Consider the following 27,408-nt stretch of genomic DNA (forward strand, 5'->3'; position numbering starts at 1 on the left):
GAAAGTACCATACTTTCCGATCTGGAAATCGCACCTTTGTATAGCTGGTAGCTATATATTTGTACAGTCGGCTCAATGAAACTACATTGAATAGCCTGCATATGTGTATTATGATAGCAATATATGCACAAGTGAGGGCAAGTTTCAATATTCTCGTCGACGAATCAGGTGGGAAGTATACCTAAGCCCCATGTGGCAAATTTCCGCGGTTAAGTTTCACACTTAACCGCGGGAAAGTCGCAGCATTGTGTAGTACACACCGACGGAAAATACAGTAGAGAAAAAGTTAACGAGGTATAGATGTTGGTCTTGCTGCGATGAGGTTAAGTTCGAGTGCTCATCAACTATACATATACAACTTTATATGCTACGCAAAACTCCGGTGGTTTCTCACGAAATAAAGCCCGCAGACCCCAGGTGCTGACCTCGCATATGCTCTGCCTCTGTGCCACTTTCTTGCACAGCGTGACTCTTGCCGGCGTTGCACCGCAGATGTCTGCTGGCAGTGGAGGGGAGAACCACCAGGACTGGCAGCTGCCCAACGAAGCGTTTGAACCCCGCCACGCGATCCGGGACTCCCCGCCCGTGACCGACCTGGGGGGACACCCACAGAGTTCCCCTCCCAGCGGGGACGAAGAGGACGTGCAGGACGCTAGCGCCCTCTGCGGGGACATGGACGACCAGAGCAAGGTGCTCACGGTGTCCAGGCCGCTCTCTCTGCCTCCTTGGAACCCCAGCGGGATCGTGGCCAGCCTGTTGTCGCACTACGTCGACCAGGTGGGTCGGCGGTAGACGCCGTGACTGCATTGAAGGTTGTCAACATGGGGCATGATTCACCACATCTGTGTCGTTCAGAATCTTCAGCAGAGGGAAGTGTCGTTTTTCCTCCACTTCCAGTCCGCTTTGGAGTGATTTCTGACGGTGGGGAGAGTGGCTGTCCGCTTGTGTCCTTAGAACAAGCTCATGACCTAGATTGCGGAACAAGAACACGACCTAGACCACAGAACGAGGCCGGCCTTCGTGGCTATTGCCCATCCCAAACCTCCCGTAAACAAGGGAGGGAAAGACGATGGTGAGATGCCTCCACACTCATTTAATGGCTGACTGACGCCATCTATAGTGCATTACTATTGTTATGCATTCGGCAGCACGGTTGATGTCCGCACTGAAATCGCTAGCATGCGCCGAAGTGGATGCGATTTTCAAGTCGCACACGAATTGTGTTTGGTGAAGACAGCAATTTATGCCACTATCGCAGTGTCCGAGTGCTGGGGTACTCTACATAAACGAGTTTTGGAGAGTGCGTCCCCAGAGATCACACCTTGAATGCATCGGGCTTTCGTCGACACAAGAAAATCTTAAATAGCAAAACGTTAGATGTTTTGGAAAAAATTAAAAGAAAACTCCGTGACTGTTTTGTTCGTAATAATGTATCAGTATCTGGATGCTTGGTAGTTTCTTTTATGGTGTGCCTACACTACCGTAAAATCCCGAGAGATGCCCCACCCCCGAAAGATAGCCCACGGCTATTTTTGGCTTGATTTGCTATATTTTTTTTTAAATACCGAAAGATAGCCCACTTCTAATAATAGTAGTGTTGTGATCAATGACCGGCCTTGGCATAATTGCAGCTAGTTAGCTTTGGCCTAAGGGGGAGAGCCGGGAGAGGGGGAGGGGTCAGGGGAGGAGATCCCATATGACGTTCGATGCTTACGACACACAGCAGGATATAAGCTAACTTTGCTGACAGGGAAGTACAGTCATCTTTGCTTCGTTGCTCGTCGCCACCATAACAAGCTTGGAAACAACACAACCTAAAAATAGCACTTTTTTAAACTTTTCTCTATTTTACACCGAAAGTTAGCCCACTCCATATTTTCACCTTATTTGCTCTCTATGTTAGGTGGGCTATCTCGGGATTTTACGGTAGAACATTACTATTGGTTGCATTCTTCTCCATACATTCCCTTAACACAACCAAACGTTTCACGTAACGTTCAAATATATGGCTATCAGGTACTATAGCAGTGCTGGCCTTGAGAGAAAAATTTGGTTGTTCATGATACAGTGAACCAGAACTTGACTTAGCTGCAACTTAAAAGCTTGCAAGGTCTTGCATAGCTGCATCTAACGTAGCGTAACCCCCCCCCCCTTCCCCAAACCGGGTCATTTCTTCCACAGCTCAGTGGCCACCCTATATGTACTTGGCTTCAACTTTCTTGTGCCGTGTTCTCAAAGTTAGCGTAGCTTTTGCAGTGCTCTAATGCTGTTTGTGTGAGCTCATGGCTTCGTTTGACGTCTTGCACGAATCAGATGCACGACGAAACCACCTGCTCTTGCAACAGTGTGGGGCTGTGAAAGCTACGCTAGTTTTGAGAATGCGACGCAAAAGCGATCAATGCCCAATGTAGAGAGCAGTGCTTCCCTTGTATAGGGGTTGATTGGGCAGTGGAAGGTTTAACTTGCTAGTGCCAAGCACTTCTCCCACCCCGCAACAAAAGCTACCCGAGGTGATGTGCAGCTTCAGTGAAACGTTTGTTTACAACTGCATTTCTGTGGTCTTTCAGGGAGATGTACAAATGGCAGTGTCCATCATGATAGCTCTAGGAGACAAGATCAAGGGCTGTGTGGACGAGTCCACTCAGGAGGCCTGGTTTCTCTCGTACATTGGTAAGAGCGCACTTGTACCAGTCGCGACGTGCGAGCTGCTAAGTGGCATTGAGGATGATTTGGACTCGCCTTGCACAATTGAAATTGAAGTTGATCGGTGGTGCATTTGAATGTGCTAGAGAATTTTCAGAAACATTTTTCACGTTTAATGTTTTCCGCAGCAATTGCATCCAAATTGAGCTGCGAATCTTTTCGTTTCGGCTGTCGAAAGATTACCGCCGTTACGTTGCTGGTGTTCGGGTTCGTGTTCGGGTTTGTGGGCAGGCCTTTCCGCGGGAAAGAAGTAGTCGCCCGTGATTAAGGGGCCAAGTTGGCCCCAAAACGCCTGAATCTTTACTTTTACTAAGTTCCAAGTTGAAGTGTTTTTTGGGGGGAAGTGTTGGTTCTGAAAACATTCTTGCCCTAGATAACGTGCGAGAGTGTTTAGTGACTACATAGTGACATTAAGTACATATGTACCTTTTCCTTGGTTTGGCTGATGCCGCATCAGAAATCCCAACTTTTTAGTCTTTCAGAATGAGATATAAGATCTGCTGTATGCCACATGAGCCTGACTTCAAAATGACACTTACCCCACCAATCTTTCTGTCGTTCGATCGGCAGATCTGCTGAGCCGCTTCGAGATGTGGAATGTGATTGCCAGGGTCATCGCCCTGAGCAGTGTCCCCTCGGTGTCGACTCTCAACCAACAATCCACGGTGGTGCACACGCTCTGCAGCGGATGCAGCAAGCCGTTGGCTCGCTCCGGCTGGTTCTGCGACCGGTGTAAAGCGGTTGCCAGCCCGTGTGCCGTCTGGTAAGGCTCGGCCGGTTTACCTTTATCGCTTTTTGTCAAGAGGGGCACTCGGCGAGTTGTTTTACATAACTGCGAAACACTTGTAGCTCTGGGAGAAAGAAAACCATTGGAGAAGAGAGCTTTGTGTTTTTTTGTTTTTTTTTGTTTTAGGTGAGGTGAAGATGCAAAACTATGAAAGGATAAAAATGTAGGAAAGAAGACAGAAATCGGCAGCCCTTCTCAGTCTCGAGAACAAAAAAGCAGAAGACAACAAAAAAAAAAAGAGAGAGAGAGAATAGGAAGAATAGAAAAAAAAATTACTGGCAACCTTTTAGCTTTAAGATCCCATAAAGCATGGAATGCAGTATTTAAAGAGAAATAGTGTTTAGGAGACATCAAAGGGAAGCTGAAGCGAGAAATCTGAGTGAGGAGCAGACTTCTGTAGCTTTTTGCCCTGTGAAGTCAGTTATCGCACTTACCTTGGACAAAAGTAAACATAAACCTCATTTGTTTTTAAAAATATGTGCAGCAATTACCGTCGGCTATGCGGCAATCCTCTTTGACGCCTATTATCTGCCCAGAGTGTCATCACATCATTGACAGCATCCCTGGGCCAGCTTTGTGGCGAGCAAGGGTCGTCTGACCCCGCTGATGATGCCACTTTTGCTAGTTCTTCTCTCCGCACTCTCGCTTTTCTGCCGTTGGTGCAAAAAAAACTTATTATTAATTTCCATGTTAAATTTAGCGGGCAAATGCACAGACAGAGGAATGGAAGGACGGACAAACTTCTGAAATTAAGGGGTCCCTGTCGAAATGTTTATGCTTAAAAGTTGTATGTCTGAAAGATTATCTGTACCGCGCGAGGAAAACCGGTTCCCAGCCGATTCCTGATTGCACTTGTCATGTTCTGCAGCCACGAGGTGGTCCGGGGGCTGTTTGTCTGGTGCCAGGGCTGCGCTCACGGAGGCCACCTGCAGCACATGACTGCCTGGTTCCGCGAGCAGCGGCTTTGTCCCACGGGCTGCGGACATCCATGCGAGTACACCTAGCGGCACCGGTGCTCGCGCAAGAGAGTTCGGTGCAACAGCCCCACGGTCGACGGCCGCTCCCGCGAGGTGAGTGCAAAGTGGTCAGCGTTCGCCTCGGACCAAAGTCGTGCACGACCGACTCCCGGTGACGGTTGTCTTTGAGAGCAGGACAGATGTTGGATAAGTTAAAGGCTGGCTCACGCATACGCGTTTGAGTGTTAGTGACTGCATTGCAACCGCAAAAGTTGTGGCACAATTTGTCGGTGGCCCTGGAACACTTTTGATCCACATATATTTCGCACATCGTTCTTTCGCCGTGCACTTGAAGTAATTCGGACAATGTTACAAGTGGGATTCCGTGTTTTCTGATAAATCCAAAGAAACTCTGAGAAACATTGCCGGCAATATTTTAGTCGATTCGGATTTATCCGAAAACCTTGGAATGTGGATGTCACAACGGCAAAATAAAAAGCAAAAATTGTAGAGCCGATCCACTTCACGTGAAGCTGGAGGACCAGCGAAGCTGTTATCTTTACAACAACTTTACGACAGCTTTACGAGAACGATACTACATCTATACGATTTACATAAGACTGCAATGAAAACACGTACGCAACTTCGTTGTTTGTTTTTATTTAATTCTTAGTTACTAAAGTGATCAGTGCCGTATGGTCACTAAGGTAAACTGCCATTGGTTGTATTTTTACTTCAGATGCGTTCTTGCTAACGGCGCATTCTGCCCTCAGCCTAGTCACAACGCACTCTTAGCTGAGGTAAGTCGGTGACCGTAGATCATAACAAGGAATCAGGACCTCACTATCTAATAATGCCAAGGAAGGCTGACTCACGCGGGTTGCCCCCCTTTTTTATTTTTACTTGCCACGACTAATCGCAACGAAGGAGCGCCGGGAGTTTTTTAGTAAACATCCATGGACACATTTTTTTCCAGATCCTAGCACATAACAGCTTAGTTGTAAAACGATGGTAATTTACTAATATAAAGCTCATTATAACACAGGGTTAATAATTGCAAGGTAAAATATCTTTTTTTTTTTTTTTGTGCAGGATTATTGTCAAAAAGTAGCTTCCCTTTTATCTTGTCGTTTGTCCAGTACGATGGGTTAGTGATCTTCCGGGCCAAGACAAGACCAGCTCTTCCGAGTTTCGAGTTTGGACCATACTATTCTGCTTCTGAGAGAGAAGGGGTAGTGTTTTAATGACGGTGAAAGATGCCAACGGGTAAGTATCATAGAAAGAGGAAAGACAGCTGAAGCGTCTAGGCTTCCCAACGGCTATGGCCAGACGTTTGGCCATTTCAAACTACTGACGTTTTTGAAGCAACGTTCGTCTGCAAGATTTGTCGTGGGAAGTTGGGGCTGCCGACAGAAAGGGCGCCGATGCCAAATGCAGCAGAAGAAATATCTTTCGATACCTGCGAGGTTTTATAAACTTAAGGCATGTTTTTGTCTGAACGTTCATTTCTACATTTATTTTTGAAAAACTGGAACAAGGTCAAATTAAACTTCAAATTTCAAAGAATTTGGAATCTTAAGAAGTACAAACTCCGATAAACCCCAAATTTCCAGCGGCAAACAAACCCGGAAAAAAAACACTTTCCGAATATCGCTAAAGATAAACCCCAAAAACACATAACCCCACTTATAGGTGATCGTTCCTCGTGGATAGCGCATAGATTCGATCTCGCCAACGCCGCAGAACCTCCAGTCTCGTTGCGTGCAAATCGGAAGTCTTCCGGGGGGACTCGATAGATTTTGATGGCGCTCCAGCGTCTCGCGAGAATCGAGCATGCACACGCAGCTAAGGCACGGCAAAAGGCAACGAGCGCTTGCTGGAGGCTCGGCCTCCCAAAAAGATGCCCCACGCATCTCGTCCTTTCGGTGACACCATGCGGAGAGCTAGTCATCGGCTTCTTGCACAGGAGTTGCGGCGACGTCGGCAGAACGACGCCGAATTATGATTGGTTGATTGAAAGGATGGCGGGTAGACCTCAATGCTAAATGCCTTGAGGTCCCTACCCACTATTTTTCTTCGATCGGCCAGTAAGAGCTCGGCGTTCCGAAATCGTCCCAGCCCCTGTGCAATAAGCGGACAAACTTGCGCTCCGCATAGCTTTTCAGTATTTCTCGGCGATAGTGGAGCAGCTCAAACAACTGCTGGGGCTTCTTGACATGCGCCGGTCTGGTCGATTGCTACTCCAAATAAACTTGTTCAGAATTGCGGTGGACCCACCGTCCTGAGCAGTTCTATGGCACACCTCCCAAATTTTAACTGAGCCCCCTACCCCCACTCTCTTCCTCTTTGTGGCGGCTGTCTAGGGCAGTGGTTCTCAACCACTAACATTCCAGGGACCCCTTCCGGTTTGGCGGTGTCGGTGGGTGACGTTGTCCACAGTGGGGGGAGGAGTCAATTTTGAAGCAACCGAGAAGCTGTGAAACGGAGAATACTCAGCCCTACTCACTTGGCACACATGGTTTGGTCTATTTAGGTTTGTGGGATGGCCAGAATCAACAAAAAGTTTTTTTGCTTGGCTCGATTGTCATTCAAATGCTTCGGGGACCTTAAAGAGCGACGACCAGTTCGCGCTTTCAACTTTTCCCCCGCTCCCTCCTCTCTCACCTTCTACCCTGTCCACCATTGCCGATTTCCTCCTCCCCCATGGTGAGGAGGATCTTCTGCCTTGCAGAATCTCGAGTCTGGTCGTCGGCCTTTGAGAAGGCCTTTGGGGACCTTGAGAACCTTGGTCTAAAGAATGACACTTTTTGCCTGCGGGTCTTCGGCCACGTCGTTCTGACCGTAGAAAGTAGTTAATAAATATATTTTTTTTTATTTTGCTGTTTTTGAAAGCTCAATGTGCATAAAACTCCCCCTTAAAAAACGGAAATGGACTAGTGCAAAGTGAAGTCTTGCCACTACTGTTTTCCATCACTGTATCTACAGCCAGACATTGACCAATGGCTGAAGTGTAAATACTGTTGGCTTTGCATAAATACATACTTGTAATGCATGTCTGGCACTAGCTGGTTCTCATTAGTAAGGGAAGGAAAATGCAATGACTACTTGACATCCGGTGTTGATGCAGGCTACACATGGTAGTGCAGTAATGATGATGGAGGATAAAATGTCGAAACTATGGCTAGTATTTGTAACATTTTATTTTTTGCTTCATAGAAGTTTTGTGACTGGGGTAACATTGATTGCTTTGTAGAAAGCCAGGCAGCTATTGCACACTAAGTAGGTGTTAGAAGTTGTAGGGGTACTAGTAGTTTGAAAGGATGGGAACTGAAATGTTTGGGTCAGAAGGAACTCTTGTACTCTAGCCATCTTGAAGGATGGCTGAGGAAAACCTCCTCCTTTAATCTTGGTGGTTTTTGCAATAAAACAGTGCATAATGCATGATTTGCCTAGAATGGAGAGGTATTTTATGCTTTCTAAGAATCCCCTTTGAGAACGCAGGGTTTAAAGAACAATCTTAAAAGCAAGCACAAGGTTTCACAACCAATTTACAAGAACAGTATGTATATGTGACATTTGGACACTAGGGTTTTCAGAGGTAGTACTGCAGTATAGGAAGTTATCTTTGGAATGTTGATGTATGCACAGAAGCAGTCAGTCCTACACGTTGCACTACGTGTATTTAAAACATTAACATCATCAGCAAAAAGTGGGAAGAGATGTGTTTCTGATTTATTTTTCTTTTCGAAGTTCTGCTGGAGTTTCGTTATAACCTGCATTGCAAGTGATGGCATTACGTGACTAAACCTTCTGTAATAGGAAAGGAACATCTGTATCTTGTATGATGTCTTTGTATACAACGTTTGCATAATTATTTTGTCGACGATCATCTCAGTGGTGTCCAGGTCTCTCTTTGGCCTCTATAACAAAAGGTTCAGAGTTTGAGCTCCAGGCAGACCCTTCATCTTGGAATCTTCAAAAATCGTTTAGTCGCTCTGCGACATAAAGCTGTTAATAAAATACTATTCCTTCTGTTCCAGTGCAGGTAGGGAAATGCTTTGCTCACTAAAGAAAACACTGGGGTGTTTTCTTAAACTGGCTTTCTGTTTTATCTTCATTGCCACTCCTAATCTTAGTATTGCAGATTCAATAAAAACTGTACTTTTTTAAGCATTACCACATGGAGCAATGCAATGATCTTTTTTTGGGCTCTGCATGATATGGGGCCACAGGTGATCCAGAAAATGGCGCTCCTCTCCAATGTATTTGATTATGTACAATTTGTTTGTATTTCTTCCATAGTAATTCGGTAAATGGTTATGTAACTCAAATGATTACTGGGGTTTATAGAGTTTGCAATGCTATATATGTAGGTCAAGATTTTGTGTGCACTACACGCACATTTTTATCGAGCATAAAGTTAGGTGCTAATGGGCAGTATTCCTCATAAAGTTTGGGAGAGTAGACAGGCTGTTTGCAGTACACAGGTATATGTTTCTAAGCAGGTTCAAGCAAAAGTATGTATTGTAAAAGGTACAATGTGACAATAAATAACACCTAAAGAATTGAATATCTAACAATGTACAACACATGCACACACAATCACTGCTTGCAAAATTCTGATAAGCAAGAGATGCTTCTGTAGTTAATGTTGTATTGAAAGTAGGTAGCAGCATTTAGCACAACAAACTCTTCTGGTACCAGTGCTATCAGGAATATGCGCAAGCTGAAAGCTTTTTGTCAAATCAACTGAAAATTGCTGCCTAGAAGGAAAGTTCTAGACAGTGTAGGGCTTCCTGAGAATCACTCATAAATGCAAAACTTTCCTGGAACTTATAACAACAACTTCTATTATGGAATATCCCTGATCATGTCAGCAGGAAAATTGACAGAACAAAACACCCCTAAATGTATACCATAATATAAATATAGGAACTAATCTCAGTGATTGCATTGGCTCAGAAAAAAAAAAGAGTCAAAATGCATAAGGAGTGCAACTCGCAATAGATGCCTTCTGTAAAATGCCTAGCAGAGGCTTGAAAGACTCACAACCACTCTTGGACCACTGTGCCTTCAAGTGGCGTCAAGATTAGGTGCACTCATGACCAGTCAATAGCAAGATATGCAAGTGTTTACATGGGGATGCCGTTTGGCCACAAGGATTTGGGCACAGAGTGTAAAACGCTTTTAAACAGTAACAAAATCAAGCTCACCTCGATACCTGTACTAGTATGTATAAACTATAGGGTGCAAGCAAAATGTAACAAGTAGATGCATATCTCGCTCTCTTTGGCAAAGGGCTATACTCTGTTAACCTGCACAGCTGCAACGTCATCCCAAGGAACAAATCGCAGAGAAAGACAGCTTCGAGATTGGGCAGACAAGCTTAATAAAACTCTAGCTCCTTCCTACAGGCTTTGACAGGGGCTACAGGTCTACACAGGCGAGCTTACAATTTGCAGAACTTGCAAGAACACTGACACAATAAGATGGGGGTTTCCTCGAAATGCTACGCTCGTTAAATCCGCTTCCACCAACTTCCGATTGACCGGCCTCTAAGAAAGACATTGTAAACCAAGCTGCCCGCATTTCTTGCAACAAGTAAGGAACCGTATAATGTACGTAACAGCCCTTACAAACCCGTCTGCCTTCACTCGCGACAGACGGAAAGGTATTGTGTGCGCAAAATCTCCGAAATGATCGTCTCTTTTGTCGCAGCTGCGTCTGAGACGAAGCTCCGGCGGTGACACCGGCAGAACGAGGCGAGGACGGTGCCCCCGTTCATAGACCAGTGACGTTGGCCTCCGGTCGCTGGCAGTAGGGCATGTCTGCACCATGACTGCAGGTGATGCCGTTGTGGATGTCGACAAACGCCACGACGGTGCCGCAGACGGCAACGGCGGCCCCGCACACGGCCAGCATGAGCGCCGGGAACTTAGACCACGAGAGGAGGGGTCCGTTTTCCAACTTGAGGTACGTGGCAGCGGGCAGGATGTAGGCGAGGGGGATCGCTGCCAACACGCCCTTTTGCGAGAAGGAAAGAGAACAGAAGCTGTAGGTTGGTGTCGGGCGATGGGGTTGCATCAAGGCTGGTTCGCGTATTTGCGTTTAACCGCGACAGAGTGTGCCATGATCTCTTGCGACGAGCGACCACCTTGGTGCCCTCTATCCCAGGGTTTCAGGAAGCCCTGGAACACAATCTGCGTTTATTTGCTAATGTTTCATGCATCATTCTTTCAGCGTGGGTTTCAAATGCTTTTCAAAAATTTTATAAGCAAGCGTTTCGCATAGATAGTGCATAGATTTGATATCGCAAGTACAGGAACCCTTCAGTCTAGTTGTACACAATGGTGTGTTCCTGGGCTACCCAATAGGTGGCACCAGTGTATGAAGCGGTTACAAGGGATTGTAATGCGGCGTACAAGTTTGTTCGCTTGTTTAGCGGGGGGTTGTGTTGACGTAAGAATGCCAAACTCTGATTGGCTCTGATTGAAGGATAGTGGGTAGACCTCAAAGCGAGCTGCCTTGAGGTCTACCCACTATCCTTTAATAGGACCCAATCAAACCTCGGCATTTTGACGTCAACACAACCCCTTCGGAAGAAGCAGACGAACTTGCACTCAGCATGCACTCGAACACGCTGAAACGCAAATGTGTGAAACAGCCTTTAGGATGCTGCGCCAACTCCATATAACGGTGCTTCGTTGAAGAGCCTTATTAGAGGTCGTTGTGTACCAGGTGTGATGTACCATATGTGGCTGGCTGGTACCAACGTTTTCTTTTAGGTTTAAAATTCAGAAAGTAGACTAGACTATTTATACTGCAGTGTGAAAGAAATTAGTGTCTCAGTGTCTGCTGTGATGATGGATGAAACATTTGTTTGTGCGAGATGCAATGTATGAAGCTTCCTTTTGTTGGAATGTAAAATATGTAGTATATTAAGTAGTTTGCACGTGCTGGTCGATGTCGAAGATGTGAATGTAAAGCGTTGCAAGCGCGCCTGTACATTGTGACGTCCCATCGAGTTTGTACATACTATAATAAAATGTGAGCTTTGTGCTTGAAAGCCGACCAAGACGACGGTGTGCCAAAGATACTGTTTTGTCCAAGCATGGAAGTGGCGGAAAACATTTTTTTTTGAAAGGGGAGGCGATCGTACGTTGAGCTCCAAGACGATGCCAAGGCAGTCGGTCAGAGTTGAGAATGCAAACGAGGCCAGGACAATCAGCACTGTCATGACGATGTGGCGTACCAGATTTGAAGGGAATCTGTTCACAAAAAAGGCATTGTCCAGAACCTGCAACGAGAAATTTGTGGAAACTTGAATGTTAGTTTTTTTATTGATAGTTTGTTCATGTCATTAGGACTGAGTGCTCTCTGTTTTGAAAATACATATGCATCCTCAAAACAACGTCCTATTGTGTTGCTACAGTTATTTAAAACTGTAGATTCAGATTTAGTTAGAACTGTAGAACTGTGTGCAGATCCAAAACCTGGGCAGCATGAAGATAGAGTGAGTAGGCAGGCGAGCTGGTTGATGTTACACATTTTTTAAAACCGGAGACGACGAACGACGAAAAAGGGGACAACACACAAAACGTCTCAAGCATATTCTAGGACAGGTTTTTCCACAGTTTCGTTTGCAGTGAGCTTTATATTGGAAGATTGGCGCCTGAAATTACGCTTCATGTACTGAAGTTTACTGTAAGCTTCACGCACAACACAGTTAACGTGTACATTCTACTTTAAATCAGCCGACAAAAACAAAACACTCACGAGGTATTTGTGTGTGGCGACATTTTTCAGAGAACTATTATTAACATGGTAAAAGAAACTAAGTGGCGAAACCTTTCTAAAAAAGGTCATCTGCGCACATTTTTTTAAATATTGAGTGGCAACTGTCAGGCCGAGCACCACTTCGGTAGCCATTCTAGAGAGCAGTTAAGTAACTGCCGATCGTTTATGTTTTTCATTTCCTGAAAAAAAAAAAAAAAAGACCATCAGCATCACATCTCCCGTCGACACCAGTGAAACTTTCGACGTCATTAGTAAAGATAGAAAATTAAAGTAGTCTCAAGACGGCCCTGGTGGACTCCTGACAACGCGTCAGCCGGCTCGGAACAGCCCCCCTCACCCCATCTCCCCGAAAAAACAAAAAATTGAGAAGCCGTCAAGTAATCTTGAAGTCAAAAAGTAGTCTTTGAATTATTTTGTAAATGTGCAAGCTTTGACGGTTGTTTAGGGTGAAAAACCCAGTCGAACATTTTCGAGTAATCAATGGAATATAATATCAAATTGTCCTTGTCAGTTTAGGACTTTAGCAACATCATGCGTTGTTTCAACCAGCTGTGTAGTTGAAAGGCCGCGCTGGAAACCATATCGGACATAGCAGGAGAAATTCTTGGTTTCAAGAAAAATAAATATATTCTTGAACATATTATGTTCCAGAGTCTTAGAGCATGACGATAGCAACGATGTAAGCCTATAGTTTTTCAGTGATAACTCATCCCCCGATTTGTAAACGGGGGTAACCTCTGCAGGTTCCCACTGATTGGGAACAGCTGCATCTGACGAGGATTGCGTGAATAAAATGGAAAGAAACCTTGAACACCATTTCGTGTATCGTTTTAAAAATGGGTTGGGATTGTTATCGGCACCCTGAGACTTTTTATTTTTGAGGTTAAGCAAAAGAGATAAGATGCCTTTGTTGTATACTTCAGTGTCAAGAATGCAGTATCAGTAAATAGCGGAGCAGCCATACAAGCACCACTATCTTCGGTGAAAATTACGGAGCCAAAATAGCAACCAGAACACAATGCCATTTCAAGAGGATCAGAGATAATCCCATCATCTACATAAAGTTTAGTATTATGGGCTCCTTTAGGTGATAAGTGTCTCCAAAATTTTGACTGATAGACTTCAAAAAATTGTGAAGGGTAAAGTTGTAGACTAACTTAGTCTCAGATATCTGAATATCTGAGACCGCAGGTCTGTCTCGAAGGGCAGCTCCGCTTCGTTTTTGTTTTTGAAAAAACAATGCAATCCTCCTCAGCATTACCTAGGAAGACCACACGTCAAATATTACGACCTAGTACTGTTTAGGTAAATGTTATTTAAACGGTCCGGAAAACTTTTGCACTGTGCCAAGTTGCCGAGATCGGCGTACTCTAGCGGGTAAATCAAGGTGCAACCAACAGCGCAGTCAAGGCTATGACGTTGGCGTAGCCAACATTGAGCTAAGCGTTATCACCATTGCACCTTTTTGTTTGTCTTAACTTCTCAGGGCAAGTGCTTTGGGGAATGACAGCAACGTTTCCTTTCGGAACTCAGCGCTGTCCACGTGACTGGCGTGACGCGTCTGCGCAGTGCGCTTCTTGGAAGCCGTCCGGCCGTCCCGCCATTACAGCCGTCTCCCGCGTCACAACCGCCGTCATCATCTCACCATTTGTGATTATTTTCTCTCAGTTTCGTTCACACTACTTCCGCAAACTGACACGGCAGTTGTGCAGACATCGTCGAACACCGAAACATGGTGAAGAGAGTGGTGCAGAGGACACTTGAGCCTGGCACACACCTGCCCCAACAGTGGCCCACCCCAATCCTGCCCGTCGTTGAGTAGTAAATCATGTGACATCTTGTACCACGTGATAGCCGTGTTGTTGGCAGCTTGAAGCTGAAGTTTCGGTTTCAACTTCTGCTCATGATTAAATTAAGATTTCACAATATGTATTCCATTTTTCGGGAAGCAAATGACACAGTGCCTTTTTATTGCTTTTTAATGTGCAATCACTCATTATCCAGAAATTTTTGGAATTGAGCGTAATTGCCCTGCTTTTTCAGAATGAGTGGAATGTTTGTAGCTCCTGATTTTAGAGTTTGTAAAATTTTTCATTTTAGGTTAATAATATTCTGATTAATTCATGGGTTATGCTTTTTCGAACGTTTCTTTACCATAGGTACAAAGTTGTGTAAGCATTCCTGTACCGTTATGTCAAGCATAGTACTCCACAACGGACACTGACACCCCCCAAAAGTTTTGTTTTATTTATTGCCAGGCGATTTATTATGGTGTCGGAAGACTACTCAATCAATACTTTGCTACAGCGTCACGTGTATTTTTAATAAAGTAAAAAAATGCAACTGCTCGAAACCGAAACTGGACTGGGGAAGAAGAAATGTAGAGGAGGAGAGAGTTAGCAGAAGTCACGTGGCTGTGCAAATTTTTTTTTTCTTCAATCAACATATTTGCGACAGTTCAGAAGCCATGAAAAATGGGTATCATATTTCTTTTCTATTTTTAACATTGTGTTTCTTTGATGACCCACGAATTTGATTATATTTGGTGGCTGTGTCTAAACCAAAGAAAATTGCACGTGACCACAGAGAAGAGAGAGAGCGCGACTCGAACTGGGCAGTTCTTAATCGGCGGTTTTCAGGCAGAAAGAAAAGTAATTTTGAGCCGCAAATTGTGTTCTGGGTAGTTGGGCTCTCGTATGTCATGTATAAATAAAAGCCTTGGCGAGCATAAATACCCTGTCAGTGTCACTTTAGTGTCTGTGCCGGGAAGAGAATTGATTTGTATGAATTCATCGTAGGAGTCTCTAGGAACACTAGGACACAGTCATCATTTGCTCTCGAAAAATTGTAATACGAGACAGTGCGACTTTCCTGTACAGCTAGTGGGACAATGCTAAGCTCGGCAAGAATGACTTTGTGATCGGACATTCCTTCTTCAACCCTACAAGAGTGTTCATTATCTGGGAGACGCTGAGAAATGAAAAGTAAATCTAGTACTATATATTTTCCATAGTATCTTAGAAATGAGTTGGACTACTGACTATAGCTGCACAAGATAGTGCTCAAAAACGATTTGAACCAAGGAGTCAGAGTTTTGACAACTGGAAGACAAAAGAGCTTGTGTTGGGCCAGTCGATGAGCAGAAGGTTAAAATCCCTGTCAAAATGGAGCACGAATCACGCCTTGACATATTGTTGACACAATCGGACAGCTTGTCAAGAAGGGAAATGTCAGCACCAGGAGGACAGTACACCGAGTCAGTGATTACCGCACCCAACAAAGTATTAACCTTGAGCTCAATTGCTTCAATATTCTAAGACTTTTCTAGCAGAACAGCATCAATGCTTTTACTGACATAAAAAGCAACACCACCTCCGTGGGAGCCCCTATCCCTCTGAAAGATATTGTAATTAGGGTGTGTTAACTCGCTATCAAGCACAACGTCGTGTAACCGTGTCTCTGTAACTGCAACCGGACGTGGCTCATTTGCAAGGAGGCGGGGTTCACTGTCTTCCGTTCTATTAAGCAAAATTTTTTGCATTCAGGGTCATAATCTTTAAAAATCCCCCACTAGCGACAGCCTGTCAATCAGAGCTAGCCACTGATCGCCTGATATTCACACTTGTTGTTTTCCTTTTTGTCCCAGTAAAAGAGTTGGGTATTGTCGATCCACAGCTTATCCTTTTCCAGTTTTACCTTGGATCTTTCTTGTTTACTCTCTCGTGCTATTACAGAGGCTCTTGCGTGAACTGGCCGAAACACTAGCGGGCATTTTTTTATTGGGCTTCTTTCGAAAGTGATAACTGAGGTGGTCAAGAAACTGCAAGTGGTCTCAAGACTTTTCCTCTAAGTGAACAGTCGATCAGAACTGGCCTTGGCATAGGTCGAAAAAGTTCTTTGTTTGGTAAATGACCTTTCAATCAACAATTGGGTACCTGAAAATTTAAGAGTAGGTCAATGCACTGCAATGGCTGATGCAGTCATATAGGTTTAGGGCAAACCTCGATATGCAGACTGTCATCAACTCAATCTTCAATTAGATAAAAACAAAAAAACATTGAGATAAATAACAGAGCACCTAGATTTTCAGTATACTACTAACTGCATTATGCAAGTAATACTTTGTTTTAGTCAAAAATTTTAAACATTCACACACCACGACTGGGCTTGTATATTGGCCATTGCAGCCTGGTTCTTTCGAGTCTGTGGAGTAACCGAGAGTCACTGGATGTTGCCAAAGTATTGCACTCGATAACATTCACTGTGACTGTTGTATTTTAGCTTTGACCGGTCATTTTGGCACCGAAATATCTACGGCGGAAGGAATTTCAGGGGTGCCAACCCCTCTCTCCCCAGCGGATGCACTGTGAACTATCACCAAAGTTAGGATGCACCCAGCTCGGGACACGCTTCACCTGAAATTACCAATGAGACATGGTTGCATGAAAACAATATTGTGTCGCAAAACCTTGTAAACTGAAATTTTACGAAAACATCATGCCCCTGTCATGCTGTACTAACCTCCAATAAAAAATAAAAAAATATATATATACATTTCTTTTTTTTTTTTTTTTTTCAATTTGATTTTACGTAAGAACATGCTTTCTAAACATTGACATTGAAGAGAAACGCTTCCAGAACTTTCGCACGTAAAGAGTCAGTCAGAAATTCCGACAACGCCAATTACAAGAATTGTCGTAATAACCACAATAAAAAATAAAAATAAAGAAGATTGAGCCGCCATTTTGGCTCTATCAAGCCTGGGAGTTTCGGTACTCCGGGAAAGTTCAGTGACTAAGTAACCTAGCCAAAGGAGGCCCACATCGTGCCGCATCTCAACGACATAACACGAGACAAAGACGGTTGGCAGTCCTTACCTCACGGGTGACAAAGCATTCAATGGGATATGTCAGCATGATGGTCACCGTAAACATCAGCCGAGCCACGTTGGCGTAGTCGTCATCCATGCAGTAGTTCTCGAGCAGGTCCCCTGAAGGTGCGAGAAGCACACGGGAGTTAGAAAGCCCACGTGTAGGGTACCTGAAACGCATCTCTTGACTGGCACCTTTACCACGTTTTTAAATGTGATTCCTCGATTTGCACCCGACAACATCGTAGGAGTGTCACGTTGCCTGCCACAATCCGTACAGTGGCACAGCAGCAGGGGTGAATTACGCTGCAAGTCGTTCTCCAGCTCGACAGTTCGCGGAAGCCCTAGCTGCCAGGAGTCGGGACGCTACAACGACTCGTATCCGCTCGTGTTTTTGCCGAAACTTGTACGACCAACCGCCCGGATTGCGACATTCAACGACTCAGTACGTGGGCTCCCGTGACGTCGTTTGTTGCCGCCTCGGGACCGCTTTCAATGCAGGGAGTGGCACGGGATGCCAGACACACCAGTCGAGGATGGGTTCCGAGCACCGTACAGGAAGTGCCGAAGTGAACCAGACGTACCTTGGCTGTAGTAGGTGAAGGAGACGTAACCACCGATGCCAAAGAGGAGGATGATGAAGCAGGAGAGCGCCAGGCTCACGTGGGTCACCCTGTTCCACCGTCGCTGAGTGGGGTCCTTCAGTGCGGCGAAGAGCAGAAACGAGTTGTGGTGGCACATGTAGGCTGCGAAACGAGCAAACTGTAAGCTGGTGCCACCGCCGTTAGGGAACGCCAGCTAAGGGGCGCAAGCTGCCGCCCGATTTAGAAGCTTGAGCTGTACGCATCTGTCCGTTCATTTGCTTTCGTGGTACGATAAAGCTCGAAAACATGTTCCGGGGGTGCTCTCACGATACGCTTTTTCTTTTGTTGATTCCAACAAATCGGTTCAATACCGCGACACGAGGGCAGAAAGGAAGGGCTGTGAAGTAGGGAAGGATGTCCACAACACTGTTTTAAATGTGGTGTCCCTCTTTTGATGCACGATCATCTCTCTTTCTTTTTCTTGGGAGTTTTAAGCATGATCCCATGATGCTAGCTTGCCTGTATCCCTGTTCTTTTCTCTGCTCACTGGCAGCATCAGAGACTTCTTTGTTCAAAGCAGCTTTTAAAAGTGGAGACATACTAATGCAAAGTTCTTTTGATTTTGGCCTTAAGGTTATTCTGCTTTTAGTTTATTTTTGAGGATCGACACCGCATGCCGCTTGGAGGACAAGCAGAGCATGGGGAAATCTAGGGAGTGCGGACGAAGGAAGTCCTGTGGCTAGGGTAAATGGGGAGGCATCAGAACAGTCACTGGAAATAAAGAGCGAAGTTTGAAGTTGACCGCAACACATTATTCACAAAAGAGATTTTTTTTTGTGTGCAATGTTCTTTTCTGGTACCTGTCGCTTTGTCAGTCATTTCTATATCAGGGTATTGAACTGAACCCGAACCGTGAACCGAAAACCGGAAAAGAAACGTTATTTTCGTGCGAACCGGAGTTGACCCGGAACGAAATAATTTTTCTCGCTCTGGAGCGGAACCGATATGTTTTCCATGCGGTTTTCGGTTCATACGCGAAGTCAGGTTGCGTGAAAAGTGCGTGGCAAAGAACACAGTAACCTTAAAGGTAAACAAAAAAATGAAAAAAAAAATATTATTTTTGCACAAACCGGGGTTGAGTTAGACCGAAATAATTATTTTTTCGTTCCTGGGCAAAATGGACCAATTATTTTTGTGGTGTTTCGTTTATGTGAAAAATCAAAAAGAAAAAAAAAAAAAAAAAAAAAGCTAGCGGAAAGGTTTGTAACGTTTCACTATCAGGTTTTCAGATAACGGTCGTCTTCATAATTTATAAAGTTCGTCTCGAGAACGAAATGAGCACAGTAACTATAAATTCTCCGGGATTGCTGGTCTTACGTATTTCTTTAACAAATGCCCACATTCGTCCCAACCTTTTCTTGGGGACCGGAAATGGCTGATAAAAAAAATTTAACACTGGAACATACGTAATTTGTAAGTCAGCAAAAGTGACCAATTAATGAGCGTGCTTGGTGGCAAAACGGTGAATTGGGCTAGTTGGCTTTTCATCTCGGACTAAACACACACGCAAAGAAAAGGACAAAGAGAGGTATATACAACAACACCCCTAGTGTTGTCTATACCTCTCTGTCATTGTTTTTTTTTTTTTTTTTGCGTTGTTTTTTGTTTTTTTTTGTGTGTGTGTTGCTTGTCATTAATTTTGTAGAGTTGTGTACAATTTACTTGAAACGCCTTGATTTCATTGTACGACTGATCGGATGAGAAAGCGATACAAAGGCCGATGGATATTTTAGAACCTGCATTAGTTGCCATACTGTGATGCTTCTAATCTGCTTTCAAAATAACTCAGCGGATTTAATAAGCTGTCCGAAATTAAAGTCTAGCACCGGGAAGGGGAGGGGGCATTCGATCAACAGTTACAGCTATAGAAAACAGCTTCAATCTCTGGTAGCAAAAACAGCAAGGACCAATACGTTTTCTCCTCAGAAACACAAACATCAAGGTGCACAGCTCTTCTGAGCTTTTCTAGACAAGGAGCCGCGGCTTTCAAGGGACGCTAAAGTGTTGCTGCTTTGGGAGGAGAGAAGGGGACGCCATCCAGAACTCTACCCATTGGCGCAAGTAGCCCTGGGAGTGCCTGCGACCCAGGTCAGCATGCAGCAAGCCTTTTCTGCACTGAAGTTCATTTTATTGTCTCAGAGGTGTCGTCCTTCCCCAGATATGCATTCTTCGGTCAGCTGCCTGACATTGAACTGCGCTTTCACCACGTGCCTAGGTGCCCCAGCACTAGCTCATTCGTTCCACACAGTAATGTGAGCCTTTGCTTTCTATACATAACACTTTTATAAAATATGTATAGTTTATCTTTTGCTGTCGTCAACTGTTTTTGTAGCATATGAGTACGAACCGGTTCAAACAGGTTTGAACCTTTATTTTTTCACTCCGGAGTTGAACCGGAGCTGAACCGTTTTCCCTGGACCGGAACAAAAAACATTCCGGTTCGACACTCTGCTCTATATAAAGAGGTTTCTGTAAATTGATTTTGTACACATTCAAAGTAGTTGCGGCTCATTTATTAATGCGAAAGCATTAACTGTCGCATGAAGCGAACAGGAGTTATCAGCCTTTGAAGCTGCGCCAAACGGCACCAAAATTCTCCTGTCCTATGGAGCGAAGCCTATAGTCTGTAGCAGTGAATTGATGGAAAACTCCCACTGGCTGGCACGTGGCACAGTTCCAAGGAACGCCACCCCACAGAGAAGCCCTCTCCATGGTGCAGTGGCCCGGCGGCTGGTAAGAGGGAGAGGGTGGTCGGGCTCCGCAGAGCGGTCGGGGCGACCGGCCGAGCGACTGTTAAGTGTTGCTACTGTTAAGTTCCTCAAAATGTATTATTTTAATTACAAACATTTACTTTGAGTGTATGAAAGGATAAACAACTCACCGAATGCTATTACACCAATTGCCTTTGTGATACCTCTATTGGCAAAACCAAAAGACTCTGGAGATGGTGGTCTGCAAAAGAATTAGGATAATTTGGTCACAATCATGGGGGCTTTGCAAGGTGTACTACTACACCGTGTCGAAACGTTACTCACATCTCGTGCACAAGTGTCATCATTCGAACGATGACAAAAACAAGGATTACGAGAATGAAAAGAAGGGACGTCAGAGAAGCCTAGAATGAAATGTCGGGAAGATGAAATAACTCGTGGCTGATGCCAACCTTCATTCATATATTGTTGTCACTATCATCCGCAAACCTACCTTGTTCAGTTTGGAGATGTTTCTGTGCAGGGACAATGGCAGAGTCACAAACAAGGAAGTCATGATCACAATAAAGTGGCGATTTCCAAGGACGTTGTCTGTCGACACTGCCAGATACCACGAGATTCACAAATCAGCCGTTGCAACCCTTAGGACTCTGTTTAAATGATTTTAGCTGAGAGCTTACCCTTGAAAATCCGCATGAACACTTTGGTGATAGTGTCTCCTATGATGACGTTGTAGCTGATCATTGCTGTTGAGAAGAGCGTGCCACAGATTACAGGTTTGTACACTTTTGAGAGAATGGGGGAAGCCATTTCCCCAGTGTAGCTTACCTATGAAAGGGTACATAAACTGCATAAATGTCAATATGTAGAATCCGGGTAGCCCAAACGCCGACTGAACGAGATCCTGATTTGGAAAAAAAATGAGCAGTACACATTGGTTTTGTTAGTGTATCATTTGCATGCTCCGCAGCATTGACTAGAAGGAGGGATAACGAACCTGATATGTGGCAGTGCCAGTAGAAATTCCTGCTTTGATAAGTATGCAGAGGGAGTAGTCGGTGATAGCGGCAAAGGTGATCAGCAGTATCACTCCCATGGCGAATCCAGCCTCTTTGAGTGCGTAGGCAATCCCTGTGGTAGGAGTGGCACGTTGTTGCACATGTAACTCCTTTTGGCTAGGCCCAATTTTAGGTGGCAAGAACAAGTTTCGGGGCGTTCCTACCTACGACACCGGAGCCGATGATGCTGTTGATGTAGTTGAAACTGGTCTGTGTTAGGTTGCTGGTCTCAAACAGTGGCTGGGCATCGACCTAAACAGCAGAATGTACCAGAATCTGATCATTAAAATCTCAATGACAGGCATGTCTCGCTAATATGGACCCCATTAATATGGATGCCCCGCTTTATGGACACCATTTTCGGGGACAAACTGGGAAAATACATGCATTTTTGTCCCGTTATTATGAACGACTCGCATTATTTACGATCTCTGGAGGGAACGGATGTTCCCTCCAGAGATCGTATACTATTAAAGGGGTACTCCACCAATTTTTTCATTGTCTCCGATTTGCTTGAAATTTTGCTAAACTAACCAACAAACATTGCTAAAATAGTATCCCAAATATTAGGTCAAAATATTGTTTTTTCGCGAAGTTATTGAATTTACAGTTTTGGTCTTCACCATGTTTTTCAAACTGAAAGTCTCTACTGGCAACAACAACAAAGTGACGTCAGTGGAAGGCAGGGGTTTACTTTTTGGACTACAGAAGTTGTTCCCAACGGATTTGAAGCAGTTTCTTGGTTCAAATGAGTGCTTTGGAAGCTCGCTCCTGTATCCGTGCTCCAGCACGGAACAAATGATTGGCATATTCTATTTTTAGACTACTTGCTCGACTGGCAAGCCTGCCTGCCACTGACGTCACGGCACTGAAAAGTGCGCGAATATTTGAATATTGGTTTTTGCACCTTTTTCATTTGCCGATTTCACAATACCTATTATGAATTTCGCGATGCTAAATAGCATACCGGAACGGCTAAAGGCCGGGGAGTCAGAAAATATAGTTAGTTGAGGTAGCTCAAAAAATCGGTGGAGTACCCCTTTAATGAGACATCACTGTATATATATATCTCATTGTCTGCAATGTTACTTGGCCTACTGCAAGGTTGCATATAAAGCTATTAGGCAACCGTGATTGTATTCGACTATAATGGACTTTCCTTTTAATTGGAGCTGTGCAAATATTCAAAACTTTGAATTGTTTGCTAATACTGTTTGCTCTTTGATTTCATTCATAGCCTTTCTACTGGAATACTTCAGTGTTCAGTGTTCTCAAATTTCTTGCATCAAGCTTCACTGCTTCGCATTAGCGCTCTGGTGTCATGCTTCACCGCTTCGCACCTACGCGCTAGCGTCATGCTTCACTGCTTTGCACCAGTGTGCTAGGAGAAACAGCTGACTTGTTGGAGCATTTCAGGTGGCTCTATGGCCTCAAACATTTTGCTCGCTATTGTAGGTCAGCTCTCTTTGGTTATAATTATAGTTCACCCTTTAAATCAAAAAAATTTTAAAAACTTGCGTTATATTTTAAGTTATTGTTTTGCTTGCCATGTTACATTATGTTTTGTCCAACTCATCTTATCAAGGACTTTTCTTTCTTAAATACAGGTATGTGAAATGATTCTCGCATAGTAAAACTGTTTCTCTTCAGACGTATGCTTTCTAAAAAAATAGTTTTCATTGTGATATTTTGAAGCATCCATGCTCAATTCACATAAGATCTAAAATGAATATTCATTCAGTAGTATCTTTTTTACAATCAGATAAACACATATATACAGTTCTCAGTCAAAAATGTTATATTTGCAACCTCTGCTCTTAATCTGTTTCTGTCACTGCTACTCTTTAATTTTTATTGCAGGCAAGATTGCTAGAGCAGTGTATGATTTGTTGCAATGGTGCTCCTGCTGGCACATGAAGATATTTTCATTTTCCTGTACAGCTTTCTCTACAATTGCCACAGAGGTGTTAAATGCTGTGAATTACCTAAATGTTGCACACTTCACGATTTTAAAAATATTGCGAAACATTTATCGCACAAATACATCATCCTATGCTCCCAATCTTGAAATTTTGTACCTGTGAAATGTTTTTAAAACCCACACCCCACAAAATTTGTGGAGCTTGCAAAAACAGCACTTTACAGCATGCAGAAATTTTTGTTCTTAAGAGGGAAGGGGGGAGATTATGGGCAACTTATACAATCTTGTGCACAGCAAGGACGAGGACAAAAGAAGAGAACAGGACACAACAAGGCGCAACTTTCAAATGAATTTTATTGAATATGTGTTCCAATATTTATACTCTCAACCATCCTCACAATGACAACTAGCAAAACTGTAAAAGCAAAAAAGAAAAAAATGACCATCACTGAGCATAATTGGAAAATAACACTATCTCGTTCTCAGAAAAAACAATTCCTTCTCCGATAACGCAATCGACGGCATAGCAACACACGTGTCTCCTAAATAATTGATGTGCTCGGCTTCTACAATTTCGCGTGTTAACGCTGACTTGCATTTCCCAATTCTTACGCATCCATCCAACAGTGGGGTACAACCGCGTGGCCTGCAATGCAAGTCAAGAAAGCCACCATTTTTTTTTTTGCATGTTGCTATTGTGCTTGCGAAGCCGATCAATTAGGCAGCGCCCCGTCTGCTTGACGTAGTGCCTGCCACAGGACAACGGAATGCGATAAACCACACCATCTGTACAGTCGACAAATTTCGTTCTGTGCTTCTTTTCACATCCGTGTTTGGCACGCACGCCAGGCTTTGATAGTTTGCACAGGCCCATGAGCTTATTGGGCACAGAAAACACTACCTTTACATTTGATCTAATTGCTACTTTAAATTGTGTGACACTCGGTGTGTATACGGTATCACAACTTTTCCTTTTTGTCTTGCCAGCTGGCTTGACATTTTTCGACTGTACAGATGGTGTGGTTTATCACATTCCGTTGTCCTGTTGCAGGCACTACGTCGGCAGGGACGGCGCCAGGGGGAGGCGAGGGGTGGCGGGCGTCTCCCCTAAAATTTCGTCTGCCACCCCAAGGTGAAGCAGCTTTGTACGCAAATAATTGCCTGCGACGTCGGCTTCAAGACCCAGTGTAACGAGTGCCCAGCCTTTAGAGCCGTTCATGCCTTTTATTCTTTCTTTTTTCTACTAACTTCCATTCACGGGAAGGCGTACCGAGGGGCAGTAAGCTATCAAGCGCTTTAGATAAAGCAGCTCCCCTTTGTGACGCCTACTGGCTATTCTCTCCATATTCCGCTCTGTGGTGCTTATCTTTAGCGGAGACCGGAGACGTGAACGAAGGCGAGCTTAGTAACAGTCAAGGTCATGGGGCATCCCGAAAAGGGAAGCAAAACCTTGTTGTGAGTCTGAGCACAGGTGGCAGAGGTCCCTGCTGGCTGTCATACCCCCCCCCCCCCCCCCCCCATCACCCTGCTCGTGTCTCCGCATTTCCCTTTTCAATGAGCACACCGCATAAGCTACCTTTGATAAGCCCGTGGGTGATAGCACCTCAAAGCAACCCCCCCCCCCCCCCGGCCCCATTTGTTTTGCCTCCCCGCTGCCCCCCCATTATAAAAATCCTGGCGCCGTCCCTGTACGTCGGGCAGATGGGGCTCTGCCTAAATTATCGATTTCGCAAGCACAATAACAACGTGCAAAAAAAGAATGGTGGCTTTCTTGACTTGCATTGCAGGACATGCGCTTGTATCTAACTGTTGGATGGATGTGTAAAAATTGGGAAATGCAATCAGCGTTAACACGCGAAATCGTAGAAGCCGAGCACATTGATTACCTAGGAGACACGTGTGTTGCTATGCCGTCGATTGCATTATCAAAGAAGGAATTGTTTCTTCTGAGAACAATCGAGGTAGTGTTATTTTCCAGTTATGCTCAGTGATGGTTGTTTTCCTTTTCTTTTCCCGTTTTGTTTGTTGCCATTGTGATGATGGTTGAGACTATAAATACCGGAACACATATTCAATAGCATTCAGTTAAAAGTTGCGCCTTGTTGTGTCCTGTTCCCTTCTTTTGTCCTCGTCCTTGCTGCGCACAAGATTGCATAAGATGTCAAACCAACTTGCCCAAACAACCACTCTTCTTATTATGGGCAACTTTATGAATAACACAAACAAATTTGACGTTTTTGTTTATACAGCGTTAGGTCGGTCTGTCTTTGAGGTGTGGACTGGTCACGCTGTAGATGAGAAATTTAGCCAGTGCAGCTAGCCTAGGAGCTTTAAAGTGCATCATGCAGTAGTGAAACATGACTGCACGCCGGTACGATGCTCATCCAGATCGGAACGGGCAGGGGCGGGGATTGAACCCAGGGTCCCTAGGTTCCGCAGCGCGAGCTTCCACTCCTGTGCTCCGAGCTTTGATAAGCTAACCCATTCTTGATAAAGTTAATGGAGCTGTATTCTTTGCACAGTAATGCTATTTAGTTTTGGTGACAATAACAGGCAAGCACTTGTATTGTTTTCTAATACGTACAGGAACGCACCGGAAACATTTGTAGTGAAAATAAGTTAGCCTTCGTTTAATCATTAAAAACTGTTGAAATAATTTGAACAATTGTTCATTACTGTTGAAAGCAGCCAGTAAGTGCCATCAATACTGATTTCAATCTATTACACATGGCCTATTCTAACGAGAGATCCTAAAGCGAAATGTGCACTCCAAAATGGTGCGCAAAAGGACCCTTCAGGTGACGCTTTGCTGCAGTGCACTTCACCCGCGGGGGAAACAAACTCGGGAAAATTTTTCCTTCATGGAAAAATTTTAATGGAAAAATAATTTTAATGGAAAAATTTAATGGAAAAATAATTTCCTTCATGGAAAAATAATATGGCACTATTTTTAAAAAATCTCAGAACTTTTTGCAGATTCATAAAAAATGTTTCTTCTAGTAATTTGTATAGAAATTCAGATGCACACGTAAATTTTGGCAAAAGTGCAATAAACTTTGAACTCGTTTTTATTTTAAATGCCGCTACAAACCAATAATTCTCGGATTGAACAAACATCTGTCCAGATGCTTTTGTGGCTGCTTGCCATGACAGCACTGCTTTTATTTTCAGTGTGACTGACTGCATTTTATTCAGAAGCGTTTGTGGACATGGGAAAGTATTAAGGCATGTGGGAATGTAGGTAACTCTGCTGGTTGTCATCCCAAGAAAAAAAGCAGGCTTGGACGGTGTGAAAATAAAGATGATTATTATTATTATTATTACTATCATTATCAGTTCTTACTAGATTCAGTTGTCAAAGAAAAAGCTTTTACTTTTTGCTTTTGAAATGTGTATGGTATCGTGAGATAACAAGTAACCGGTGTTACAAAAGGAAAATTAGCAGCACTGTATGGGGTCCACACTTTTTTGTTATTATTCTTAAGGTGAAAATAAGATTAGGAGATAAGAATGTTGTTGCCCACTCCTTCTGTGATTCAGTATGCAAAACCCAAGTTCATTGGCACACGAACTGACAGCATTGACCAACATATTTTTTTCCTATGAAATATGAAAAGCTTGTGCAAGTTCGTGGAAGTCAATCATTAGAGAAGGTTCTGCTCCTGTAAAGTACAACCTTAACTTTTTGTGGATTATGCAAACTTTACAAAGCCAGCGTGTTGAACGCACCTGCGTTCAACGTGCCTGGTACGTCTGACGTACAGAACAGTTTAGGGACAGTAAGACATGAAAGGGTGTATGAAGGGTACTGCTGTCTAGGGTACAACGAGACAAGTTTTATAGAAACTCAAGTGAGACTCTACTAGCTCCTAATGTCTCATAAGTCAGGTGCTGAATTGTAGTTTGTTTGGGCTTGACCTCCACAAGCCTTTTCTATTTTCACTGCTGTCTGGGTAGTAAA

At 44.1% G+C, this 27,408-nt stretch overlaps 2 protein-coding genes across 3 annotated transcripts in view; one reads left to right on the plus strand and one right to left on the minus strand.

The window, feature by feature from the left end:
- Window positions 1-11,521, plus strand: part of LOC115317697 (GATOR complex protein WDR24) — a 25,689-nt gene extending 14,168 nt beyond the window's left edge. For both annotated transcript variants that reach the window (XM_029977389.4, XM_029977388.4), the window contains 5 exons: window positions 493-777; window positions 2,568-2,670; window positions 3,274-3,466; window positions 4,359-4,560; window positions 10,165-11,521. In XM_029977389.4, coding sequence (XP_029833249.2) covers window positions 493-777; window positions 2,568-2,670; window positions 3,274-3,466; window positions 4,359-4,494 — 717 coding nt within the window. In that variant the 3' untranslated portion in view covers window positions 4,495-4,560; window positions 10,165-11,521. The remainder of the gene's footprint in view (window positions 1-492; window positions 778-2,567; window positions 2,671-3,273; window positions 3,467-4,358; window positions 4,561-10,164) is intronic.
- The window catches only part of LOC8031669 (putative sodium-coupled neutral amino acid transporter 11), a 22,251-nt gene continuing 2,472 nt past the window's right edge, over window positions 7,630-27,408 (minus strand). Inside the window, exons 3-13 of the mRNA XM_029977391.4 lie at window positions 21,691-21,778; window positions 21,466-21,599; window positions 21,297-21,372; window positions 21,149-21,214; window positions 20,962-21,068; window positions 20,793-20,872; window positions 20,639-20,709; window positions 17,698-17,859; window positions 17,121-17,233; window positions 11,606-11,743; window positions 7,630-10,470 (exon numbers count right to left, since the gene is read on the minus strand). Of these exons, the coding sequence (XP_029833251.2) occupies window positions 10,228-10,470; window positions 11,606-11,743; window positions 17,121-17,233; window positions 17,698-17,859; window positions 20,639-20,709; window positions 20,793-20,872; window positions 20,962-21,068; window positions 21,149-21,214; window positions 21,297-21,372; window positions 21,466-21,599; window positions 21,691-21,778 (1,278 nt within the window). The 3' untranslated portion in view covers window positions 7,630-10,227. The remainder of the gene's footprint in view (window positions 10,471-11,605; window positions 11,744-17,120; window positions 17,234-17,697; window positions 17,860-20,638; window positions 20,710-20,792; window positions 20,873-20,961; window positions 21,069-21,148; window positions 21,215-21,296; window positions 21,373-21,465; window positions 21,600-21,690; window positions 21,779-27,408) is intronic.

The sequence above is a fragment of the Ixodes scapularis genome, unplaced genomic scaffold, assembly GCF_016920785.2.
Source record: "Ixodes scapularis isolate PalLabHiFi unplaced genomic scaffold, ASM1692078v2 PGA_scaffold5__190_contigs__length_132052651, whole genome shotgun sequence".
NCBI lineage: Eukaryota > Metazoa > Arthropoda > Arachnida > Ixodida > Ixodidae > Ixodes > Ixodes scapularis.